Source organism: Mastigoproctus giganteus, chromosome 1, assembly GCF_048544385.1.
Source record: "Mastigoproctus giganteus isolate SK-2022 chromosome 1, ASM4854438v1, whole genome shotgun sequence".
Lineage (NCBI taxonomy): Eukaryota > Metazoa > Arthropoda > Arachnida > Uropygi > Thelyphonidae > Mastigoproctus > Mastigoproctus giganteus.
This window is the reverse complement of record NC_143575.1, coordinates 17,468,082-17,480,397: the sequence shown is the minus strand read 5'-3', so window position 1 is coordinate 17,480,397 and position 12,316 is coordinate 17,468,082. Positions and strand designations below refer to the sequence as shown.

The following is a 12,316-nucleotide window of genomic DNA, read 5'->3' as shown; positions in this document are numbered from 1 at the left end:
TTATTTTACATCTTAATTAATCTACAGCTAATGGAACATAGTTTTATTCTCTTTTAAGGCAGTCATATAACTATTTTTAAAAAATGCAATGCTATACATTGTGTTTACAGTTACTGCTATCATACAGCAATTTATTTATAACATGGGAAAGTGTTTGTTTATGCTGTAGCATGGGATTAGAAATTTTGTTCTTGTGGAACTTGATTTTTCTCTTGATCTGCCTGTATTGTAGTTTTCTATTTATATTTGTAGTCAAGTAGACATATCATAATGTCCATTGTACTGTAAAAATATTCATTAAATGTTAATGTATAATGCTATCCATTAAAAAAAAAATTGATATCATCGAAAATCTGGATAAAAATATTAATGGCACTAGAAAACCAACATAGAATAGACAAATTCACAACAGAATTAGATATTTACCTTTCAGCAAGGTAAACAGTGATTTCTATTGTGTTTTTTTTTTGGCTGAAGCAGAATAAGTTTGCTTGCTTCCTTCCTTCTTTGCATCATTTAGTAATGTTAATACATTTAGTTTGGATAATCAACATCTCCCCAAATTGTGTTATATAAAAATAAATTCTGAACATTGTATGTAATAAGCTAAATCACTATACCTAACCAAATATAGATAAACTTTATTACTATCCTGTATAACAAAGAACAAGGCCATCTAGGTTTATTACTGCATTGACATCTGATATGTTGCTATGGATTCAGAAAAGTTTTGATTATTGCATGGATCCTTGATAGCCTATAAAAGAAATTTTTTTGTCCCCTCCGAATAACTGAGCTTGCTTTTATTTGATAATCATAACATTTCAGAGAGGAGATCCCAAGATGGTTAGCACTTGAAGATCATCACAACTTGGCTGCATTTCGCAATAATCGAGAACATCTACTGACCCACAAAAACAACTGCAGTGTATATGCATAAAATTTGCAATGCTTGTAGAAATAGTGATGCTGAAAAGGTGAAAGCAAACAGCCCATACAGAAAGAAATAAGAAATCAGCAAACTGTTTTGTCCATTATGAATTTCTTTCAAAAAAAAAAACCCATCATTTCAAAGGAAAGTGAACCAAACAAGACTTTCTTATATTCATCCAGGTTTAGTATATGCTTTTGTATCCTTTCTCTCCTGTTATTTCATGAAAACTATACAAAAAATTTTGGATTATGTTTAAAATAATCTCTTTTCTCTCCCCCCCCCCCAGCACTAATTTTGGATGAAATAATATTGCTTATTGGTAATCATAGATATTAATGTTGCAGGCCTAATTTCCTTTCATGATTTTGAATAAGTTAGTGTAAATATAAAGAAAATGTTTTGTTAACATACTTTCTTGTATATATGACAAGTTGTTTGTTTTTGATAAGTGATTTATTATTGGAAAGATACTGAAATTCTCAGTGTGCTTTTTGTTTCTAATGCATGATCAAAATCCCTTTGCACTTACAGTACATCAATGAAGATACTTATTAAATTACTAATAAAATTACTGTTCATTACTTGTTTGAACCTATAGTAATAATTTAACAGCATTTTCATTAATGCACTCTGGGTTCGCAGGGACTATTTAATTATCCTGTATAAGAATAGTGCACATCACATACTTTTAGCTACTACAAGATTTTCAATAATTCAACATTCCTTATTACTAATGCATTTTCCTTTCATTTGAAATATATCATCTTGATTTTGTACATCCATCAATGCACGCTATTTTAAGAGAGAGAGAGAGAGAGAATATCTCCTACATAAAGTAAAACTTCTCAGTCCCATCCTTGAATGAGTAGATGTCAGCTATTATTAGTTTTGCTTATTTTTTAGTTAAAGCATTTTTTCTATGATATGTAAAAAAGTTGAAGTCTGCTTTGGTTTACATGATAAAATTAGTATGGTTTTATAAAATAGCAGAATCCCTTTTATTTTGCATAAGGTTACTTAGAATAAACTCATGTTAAATATATTTATGTATTACTGAACTGTCCTACTTATAGAGGGAAAAAAATTGCATAGAGTTAATATTTATAAGAATAATCGATCATATTAAGAAGAAAATTAATCACTTAGTTTATATTTTAAGGTGGTCTATAGTTTGTAGATATTCTCGGAGATGAAGAGATTTCTATATAGATATATTTTTTTTTTTCCCTGTGGGAAAGAATTTCATCTGTATGAAAAATTCAGATTGTAATAATTTCCCCCAGTAATATAAGATTAATTTATTTTAAATATATTTTCCAACATATAATAAAAATAGTTTTTATTTTTGCAGTCACTGTTAAAGGGCCAAATGAAAGTACAAAAACTGCATGCCAAATTAAACAAATAACAAATGTATATAGTTTTAACAAATGTTAAATACTTATTTATGAAAATCATTTTCAATTGGTTTTAGCAATAATAAACAACAGAGAATGTTCTTACTGCAGAAAATTGGTTTCCAAAGGCTTACCAAATTGTCTAATATTACATTTACACCATGAGAACAAGTATGAAGAGTTAATATGTAATCTTGTATGGTATATATGGTTTCTCTTTATTATACAAAGATTTTGTATTTCTAATAAAGTTGTTTAACTGTACATGCCCACTGCCATATTTCAGTAACTGTTAAGAGATAATAAAATGTGACTTTAATTGAATAAATAAAATAAATGGAATTTTTCCAGCTTTGTTTTGAATGTCATTCCTCTCTCCTACACAAACAATGTGTTATTACAGCATATGCTGAATCAATCTGATGAAATCTCTGGATCAATTGCATTGGAATTAATTGCTACTTATAAAATTATTTAAAGAGCAACAGATCTCCAGGCTAACTTCCTGTTAATATCTTTAAAATTTATTATTATTCATCTTGTATTCAGGATCCAGAATATTAGATACACTATTGACTTGGACTTTAGCTTTGAAAACTGTTAATGATAAAACAAATGAAATGTGCTAATGATAAAAAATTAGTAATTAAATGAAGTCTTAATACCACATGACTATGTATTAAGAATTTTATTGAGAACACCTCAATATATATTCTTAATAACTGAAATGTTATGTTTCAAAACAAGACAAGATAATACTGCATCTTGTCAGAGATCAGCTATTGACCGAGTCAATTGACTCAGGCTGGATAAGCATCCAGTCTGAGTCAGTCAATATGTAGAAACAAGATAAATTTAAAATATAGTGTAATCTATGTAATTCATTTATGCATTATCTTTACCGTTATGAATTCTAACAGAATTTTACAATATGTAAAAATAATGTCCTTCAATGACAAATTATTTTAACAGATATATTACTATTATGCAGATCCTTTATTTGAAACAGTACAGAATTAACCCCTATTACTTTCAAATAACAAAAAATAAAATAAATAAAATATAAAGAGATTTGGTTGAACTGATACAGCACCAATACTTCAGGCTATTTTATTTTACTAAATCTATACCTTAACCCTCCAACAGTGTAGAATGACATGTAGGGCACAAACATAAATTGTACTTATTTTTTGAATAATGGTACATATTTCTGATTTAAATCCTCCCATGACAAGTGTGAATGGATATTTAAATCCTCTGTGTTAAAGGGTTAAAACAGATAAAGACCTTAGAAAAATGCACTAATCAGACAAATGGTGCCTTGTAACTCATGTTGTGTGCTTCTAAGGTGTTCCATAATCCTTGTTTACTGGTGATTGATAGTTTATTAAATATTCTTTTTTTTTTAAAAAAAAAAAGGGGGGGGGGAGGGAAACCAAAGACTAAGACATGTAATGTTAATGAGCAATCTAATCAATTATTTTAAAACTAGTGTAAGCAAATGTGCTGTTTTTGTCTATGAATGAGAGGGAAAATAATGTATAGTTTTTTTTTTTATTCAATAAACAGGTAGTTCCTTCCTTTTCTTAGAATATTTTCATAAAAATATATAGGAAACAAAATTTAATCACTTACAAAATTTAATCACTTTCATCACTTGAATATATCCACCGACTAGCCTGGATATTAGAAATTTCAATATCAATACTGTCTTTGCAAGTGAACCTAATATATACAGTATCACCTTCTGAAACCTTTATCTCCTTGTTTGGAATTGCAGCTGCTTGTTTCCAGAGAGTATCCGGATGTGAAGTATTCACTACATTACTTTCACTATAGTGCATAACGAACCAATATACAATGGCGGAGATTTTTCCACTCTGTTTTACAGAAATATTCTTTTGGACACTGGTTTCTGTACATGTTGGTATACTACTTGAGAATGATGGTTGTTTGAAGTCTATGCTGAAGAAACATCTTTTATCACTTAACACTGTGTGAGGTAGTTTTGTAAGATCAACATCTTGTTGAGTTTTTGTCTAAGAGAGGGGGAAAAAATGTTTGTAGACTATCACTTATGAAAAATTTAAAAGTTAATTCTAATTAAAATATATGTTATACAAGAATGATAAGGGGAACTAAATAGAAATGTCTTAAAAAACTTGAGCCTTTTTGACAATGAGGTGCCAACAAGGAACCTGCATATTCTGTAGAGGTGGTGCAAGTTTATTTGCTGATGTCGTTGATAATACAGATATGCACTTTTGTGAAAGTATGAGTCAAAGTAACACTTGCACATATCCTAGGGGTTCTTATATGAAGCCACAAACAGCCAAAGAAACATCACAAGTTGTTCTGTGAGTCAAAGGCCTTCTGATATTGAAAAGATGAGCTGAGGAAAGCAGTATTTTCAATGAATGGATAACTAATACTAGAGCACAAGTAAGATTATTTAAGGGATATATCAGCGTAGCAAACAATACAAGAAAACTTCATCTGAACTGTCAAAATATGAGAAAGAACTGGGCTAAGAAAGAAACTAATTGGGCTAATGCAGACGTTCTCAAACTTTTATAACTTAAGCCTCCCTCAAAATATTTCATAAATTTTGTGACCCTCTTCCAGAACAAGTGCAGATAAACAGATTTGACAAAATTTCACTATGCGTATACATACTTTTGTGTAATATATACTTCAATACATTTAATCTCAAAAATCAAATATGCTTTACACTTGGATTAGTGGGATGGAAGTGGTTTGACCACATGACTAGAGGAAAAGGTTATTAATAGTTACTCTTCAGAATGGGTTAGGTTTAGAAGTGGGATCCCTGATGGTTTGGTTCAGTGCTTGACTGCTCCTGCTTTTAATTTTTTAAATGACCGAGGAAAGGATACAAGGCATGTCAAAATTTGAATATGTGAAGATTGAGAGAGTGGTTAATGATAAGCAACAAGCAGTAGTACTTCGGCACAACTTATATAGGTTTTGGACATGGTCAGATAAGTGGCAACTATGTTTTCACAAAACATAAGGCTTTACATTTGGGAAATAACAACTGCAAAGTAAGCTATATAGTTGGAGGAGTTGAATTAAAAATGGTGAAGGAAAAAGGCAATTTGGGGATTACAATACAGTCAGTCATAAAATTCTCTGTGCAGCTGTTACTAATAAATAACATTATACTTCCCTCATTAGAAAAGTGCTGCTTATTCATAATGCAGCAAGCAAGGCAGCTCATGGTGATAACCTCACAATGTCAGAGATCTTTTCATTCAATTCATTTACTTGTTTTATAAAAACAATTGCAAGTTCAATTATAGACAAATTTTAGGCAGTTTTACACCAAATACCTCCAACTTACCATAAATAGTTTTAATGACTTCAGGTTTTCTAAGCTAAACACCACTAAATACTGATTATTCTATTATTAACTTGTTACAGTTTTGTTTCTTAGAAATGTTTTAACTAACTAAATGTTAAATTCCATTAAATGTTAAATTCCATTATATTTAAGAAACTATCAGGATGACTATAAATTACCAATGAATAATCAGTCAGTGAATATCAACATCTGCTAATAGAAGAATGTCAATCATATTTTAGCAAATGAAATTGACAAGTGACTGTTGCAGAATAGCTGTTTCCACAAATTTTACTATATTTTTAACTGATACTTATAAACAAAATTATTATAATGAAGCAAATGAATACAAGACTGTTTGATAGTAAGGTAACAGACTTTTTTTTTTTTTGGAAAAGTCTAACCATAGTACAATGAAACAACACAAAAATGAAGACACATTTGTGCACTACTTTCAATGTAGTTATCCAGTGCATTCAGGCCCTTGGCTCAGCATGTCATAAGTATTTGACTGACTTCTACTGTTGACTGACTTTTACTGTAAAATTCAGGGACATTCCTATTCTACTGGGTTAATGCACATTTCATTTCATCATCACTAAATAAATATTCTACCAGATTTTCAAAGGTATGAACAGATGAAAGTCAGAAAGGGCAAGGTCAGGAATATGTGGTGGATAAACAAGCACTACCCATAATGCTGTAACCACTTTCATTTGAAGAAGGCAGTGTAGAGTGTTACATTACTCTGAACTGAATGCAACAAAAACAGACTTTTTCTTGGAAAGGACTATTAGATGACACATAACTTGCAGTTGCTACTGAATTTCAATGAGCTTTGGCATGCTAAAGTCAGAAAACTGCACACCCATCTTCATTTGTCTTCATTTCAAGTAGGACAGTCATTTTGGTTAATTCGCATAATGTCAATAAAGGTGTACAGTGTCCTGCAGCAAGGAGAAAAGAAACATTACATAGGTACCTAATTCATGTGACATTTCTTACTATAGAAAGCATGGCTTCTCTCCCAAAACATCTGTTACCTTAGGGGGCACACTCATTGCATGCAATTCATATGCCAAGTTAGTAGGAGTAAACAATATCAAAATAGGCAACATGTTTCCAAGAAATGTTTTGTATAAAAAAACTGTAAATCATGTTATGAACCCGAAGTTATAACTTGACATACAAAATGCATAATGAGTTTTTAAAATAAAGAAAATTCAATTATGTGTCATAACATTATATCATTAAAAATGTTTTATACATTAACTGAGTTCTCTGCTGTACTGGAAAATTAAATGTAAATTAAATTAAAATTAAATTAAATTAAATGTATTGGCATTTAATTACCCGGTGGTGGATGTACAAGTAGTTATGGTTATTTACATAGAGCATGGTTTGTAAAACTGAAAAGTGAAATGTAGTACTTGCATCAGCAAAGTTATTGGCACTTTGGTTTAGATTTACAGTCAATGAAAGATTTTGATATACAAGAGGAATAAGAAGAAAAAAACCTTGAAGTGGTCTAGCATTAGCTGAGAAGATGGAGGACTGTATTATTTGCAATGACATGCAGTTTGCAGCCCAAAAATAAAATTTTCACAAAATTGCAAAAGTTGAATGAAAGATCATACATAAGATGGTAAAACTTGTTAGGAAGACTTTTGTGACAAACCTGACCAAATGCTTTTGAAATGCCTAATGCAAAAGCTTGAGTTTCTCTAAGCTCTTGAAAAGTAAAATACTAGCAAGCCTTTGTCTTTAGATGCAGTAGAACTATAAGGATATAAGAATAGATGAGCAGAAGTTGTGGTCATTTACTTCAGAAAGGGGACCAGAACCCAGATACGTACGGACAAGAGGAAAGATTCCTACTCTTGGACATGGCTATTCAAAATTAAGTCTGGATTTATTAATGGCATGTACAAACATGCCATTAATGCCAGCTTCAGTGTATGCAAAAAATGAAATGGGAGATTTGGATGCTCTTTACTCTTCAGATTTTTTCTTTTCCTACACTCCCTTAGGACATTTGTTGGAAAACCAAGATTGAGATAAAGTATAAGAATTTAGAATGGAATGATAATGAATGAAGGACTTAATAGCTACAGGAATGATTCCCGTGATTCAATCAGTATTAAAATATTTAAAACAGGATGGATTTTCTGTTCCTAAGGAAAAGAGGGATGGAAATCAGACACCATTGTAATGCCAAATAGTATGAATGGTCAAAGAGCCTTTTCCTACAACTTTTTTTCCCATTGAAATGCTATTGCTGTTTCATCTTCTAGCTATGTTCTTACAATGCCCAAATTAATATACTTTTTGCCACTGTTATCAGCCTTGCAGTTAGTTTATCTCCTGGAAACTCAAGCTTTTCATCTAGTAAACAGGCAACATACTGATACCTGATAGCTGCTTTGGAACTTAACTTTTTCACAATAGTGGCCAGATACTGTTGTACCTGGCCACGGTTGTGCAAAACATTTTGACATGCTTTATCTTTGATTCCATCTAAATAAATAAGAACACTGATATTCATTTAGCTTTTTTCTGTGCACTTACTCTAATTTACTTCATTCCAACTTGCAGCCCAGTGGTAAATAAGCACATTTTATGTCATAATTTATAATTTTGGCTAATGTCTTTTTTTCTCTTGTCAGAGTCATAAAAACAAAAAAACCCTCTTCAGTACAAACATTTACAGCTGAGTACCCGAGCCACAGGTTCTATAAGGACTGTGGTGCGAGAAAAAAGAAAAGGCACTTGATAAAATTTTATCAAAAAGACGTGAACGGGTGTCATTTAACAGAGATACTTCAATGCTTTAATTTTTCCTTCTGAATGACTGTGCTTCTTTTACAATGTGATTATAAAAACATTTTGAAAGAATTCTGGAACTGTATCATTAAATCCCTATTAAGGAAAAATCTGTTATGCATAAATAATATACTTAAAAGAATAAGAAATTACCTCAGTCTTTTGTGTAGTATGCTTCCAGGCAATGCTCTCCAAATGTAAAACGAATAAAATGATTTTAATGAATTATTTTACTCACAGAGGCATGACCGATCTGATGCACAATGGAATTGAAAACTGAGAGCCCCAATCTGACCCAAAACACATCAGACCAACTCAGGAAAAACCATGAGTGCAAGAAGACATTCTGTCAGAATAATTAAAATAGTTAAAGTCGGAAAACCGTATACGAGAATAAATAATTAAAATAGATTATAAAATTTGGAAAAACATCTGCATACAAATTAAATGAAAGTTAAACTAAATAAATTAAGGAGGAAAATACAGTAAATTTCATTTAATTCAATGTGTATGTCAATGTGTATGTCAATGTGTTTAGCCAAATTTTGACATATTTTCTAATCCATTTTAATTATTTATTCTTGTATATGGTTTTCCGACTTTAACTATTTTAATTATTCTGACAATGTCTTCTCGCACTCATGGTTTTTCCTGAGTTGATTTGATGTGTTTTGGGTTCGGGTTGGGGCTCTCAGCTTTCGATTCCATTGTGTGTCGGATCGGTCATGTCTCTATGAGTGAAAGAATTCATTAAAATCATTTTATCTGTTTATTTTATTCATTTTACATTTGGAGAGCATTGACTGGAAGCATTCTATGTAAAAGATTATCTCAATCTTTTACTCTTTTAAAAATATTGTTACAACATAGACATTATTGAGCCTAGAAGCTGTGTGTTTTTTACAAATAAATAACATACATACATAAAAAGAAGGCAGTCTGAATTATAAAAGGCTTAAATTAGTGAAGTCAAAATTAGTGAAGTTTTATTACAAAGGGCAATTTTATGAAGGAACACAACACCCACCATTTGATGATGCATGCTTAATGGCATTCCTGTTTTAAGAAAAGTTCTTTACACATAATTCATTTGTATACCAGCCAATATTTGGTTTGGCTGGTACTGCTATTAGGAGAACTCTATCTAGCAGCAGGAAATACAGCTCTTAAAATTTTAAAATCTCAGATTTATAAAATTCACTGCCCAGATTGTGGGATGTATCATGCTCAGAATAAGTAGTCAGATACCACCTCAGGCAAGAGGGTCATGGCATTGACTCCTGGTATAACAGATTTTAATATGTCTCTAACACAGTGCTAGACTCTATTATAATGCAACAACCACAATGAAGCACAGAGAAAGAGGGAGTGGGGCAACAAAATTAATGTTGATATATCCGAGAAGATATGAACCAGAAATTGGCAAAATTTCAAAATATATCTGAAACAATAAAAAGAACTCTGGCTAAGAAAACAAGGAAAGAAAACACAATTGAAATTTTACAAAGTAATGGCAATACCAACACTTCTTTATGGTTCTGAAACATGGATACCGAAACAAAGAGACATTAATAGAATACAAGCTGCAGAAATTAAATTTTTAAGATATGTTAAAGGATGTACAAAATTAGATAAAATACCAAATGTAAATATTAGAAAGGAATTAAAGATTTACTCAATTAATGGAAAAATTATAGAATATAGACAAAGATGGAAAGAACATGTAGAAAGAATGGAAGATAATAGATTCCCTAAATTAGCTTATACATATAGAGTTAAGGAAAAAGAGACAGAGGAAGACCAAAGAAAAGATGGGAATACCTCTTCAAGATCGGAACAGGTGGATCACCTAATCCATGAAGGAAGATAAGATATCCCATTATATTAATTTCAACTTGACTGTCAATCATGTGTTCCTATGGTGGAGTGGGACTCTCATGATGCACTCCTGCATTTGTAGTTAAGTACTCAGAGTGGTCAATTTTGAATTTTTAGTTGAGGAAGGCAGTACAAGAATACCTCACACAGTGCGGTTAATGCGTTGGGAAAAAAACTACTGCACTGACCGAATCAACATTAAACGGGGAATAGTTTCAATTGGAAAAATAATAAATATAAATAGTAATGAAGTAGACCAAGAATGAAATTAATTGATAATCAATCACAGTCGCAGATTATAAACCGCACTACAGTGAATCCCATACTGATTGAAGCTGTACTGTGTGAGGTATTGCTGTACATGCTGCTGAAAATTTCTACTGTATTTATTCTTTTGTGTCTTTTTATATCTATGTATACCTAGTTGTATTTGCATATCATTATCTACCAACATTTTTAAATTGAAAGATGGAAGAATTTTTAATAGAGATTTGGCTTCAATCAGATCACTCAGGATACTCTGTGTGAGTTATTAATGCTACTTATAAAAAAAAAAAAAGCACTACAATTAAGATATTAAAAGTTAAATCTTTATTACAAAAATGACATATATCAATATACCTGTCAAAACATATGATATATAAAGTCCAGATATATATATTTTTTCATGTAGTGTTTTATAAACATATTTATACTGGCACGTGGTTGCCATACTTAAGCTAAACATGGGCAGAACAACCTAATGTTAGTGCATATCGTATATCAAAAATACTACAAACTTTACTAAATATATAGAAATAGAGAGGAATTTACCTCAATGCTTTTTTGTAGAATACTTCACCATGACATCCTCTTCAATCCAATCGGACATAAAATTATTACTCAATGGCTTTTCCTTCCCTCAAGGACATATGAATGGTCCGATGTATCCACAATTGACAGTCAAGATCTCCCAACCTGAACACCAACACATCAAACCACCAACACACAAACTCTGAGTGCCAGAATATAAAATCATTAAATTAGTTAAAATAATTGAACCAATTTTGAACACGTTCCTTCCTCCTAAAGCAGACCAGGGCTTTTCGACGGTCTGTCTTGGTCACAGGATAGGAGTAACATGAAGTAAGTTAGTGGAAATTTCTAAAACATTCAAGATTATTTAATATCTTGGCACATGCACGCAAACAACCATGAATCTGATATGAGAAATGGGCGACGTACATTAATGGAATTCTCATGTAATTTGATTTCCAGATTTTCTGAAATTAATAATTTAGTAGTTCCTCTGTATACTAAGTATTTTGGACTCGTCAAATAAAAAGGTGTGATTTTCGTTGATGGCATGGAAAGCTAATTCCAATGCACCTGCTCTAGATGCAGGTACTGAAGCTAAATGCTGTTTCATTCTAATTTTAATTGCACATGTTGTCAACCCTTGATATGATGAATCACATTCCCTACATCAAATGTATACTATGTCGTTTATCTGTGTCAAAAATGAAAGTATTGATCAATTATTTAGCTCAGTAAGTAATTTTCGAATGGGTCTAGACACAATTTTAAATTCCGTATTCCTGAAGAGTCTGTCAAGACATCATTTTCAACTCCTAAAAATTTGTCAAGAATAATTTCTCCTCTGATCAAACCTTGCTTGGAACTCTTCCCAAGATTGCTCAATGTCTTCTAGTAGTTCATCCCTCTCATCTCTGTTAATTAGCATTTTAGCAAAACCTGCCTTTGAGAAACAATACTTAATTGTTTCCATCACATCTTGACTCCACACCTTCATCAACTCTGATATTGACATCCACAAATCTATAGGTTGGTTGATTTCTATTCTCAGTATAATTTTTTTCAGTATGCACCTTCGGTAATGCATTTTAAAATTCTTGATAATGCCTTGGTCCAATTGGCTGT

At 31.4% G+C, this 12,316-nt stretch overlaps 2 protein-coding genes across 2 annotated transcripts in view; one reads left to right on the top strand and one right to left on the bottom strand.

The window, feature by feature from the left end:
- The window catches only part of LOC150090591 (glutamate receptor 1-like), a 194,034-nt gene extending 191,461 nt beyond the window's left edge, over window positions 1-2,573 (top strand). Inside the window, exon 16 of the mRNA XM_090371710.1 lies at window positions 829-2,573. Coding sequence (XP_090227836.1) covers window positions 829-858 — 30 coding nt within the window. The 3' untranslated portion in view covers window positions 859-2,573. The remainder of the gene's footprint in view (window positions 1-828) is intronic.
- A 1,393-nt stretch (window positions 2,574-3,966) lies between these two features.
- LOC150090590 (protein arginine N-methyltransferase 9-like) overlaps window positions 3,967-12,316 on the bottom strand; it is an 89,265-nt gene continuing 80,915 nt past the window's right edge. The window contains exon 11 of the mRNA XM_090386580.1: window positions 3,967-4,370. Coding sequence (XP_090242706.1) covers window positions 3,972-4,370 — 399 coding nt within the window. The 3' untranslated portion in view covers window positions 3,967-3,971. The remainder of the gene's footprint in view (window positions 4,371-12,316) is intronic.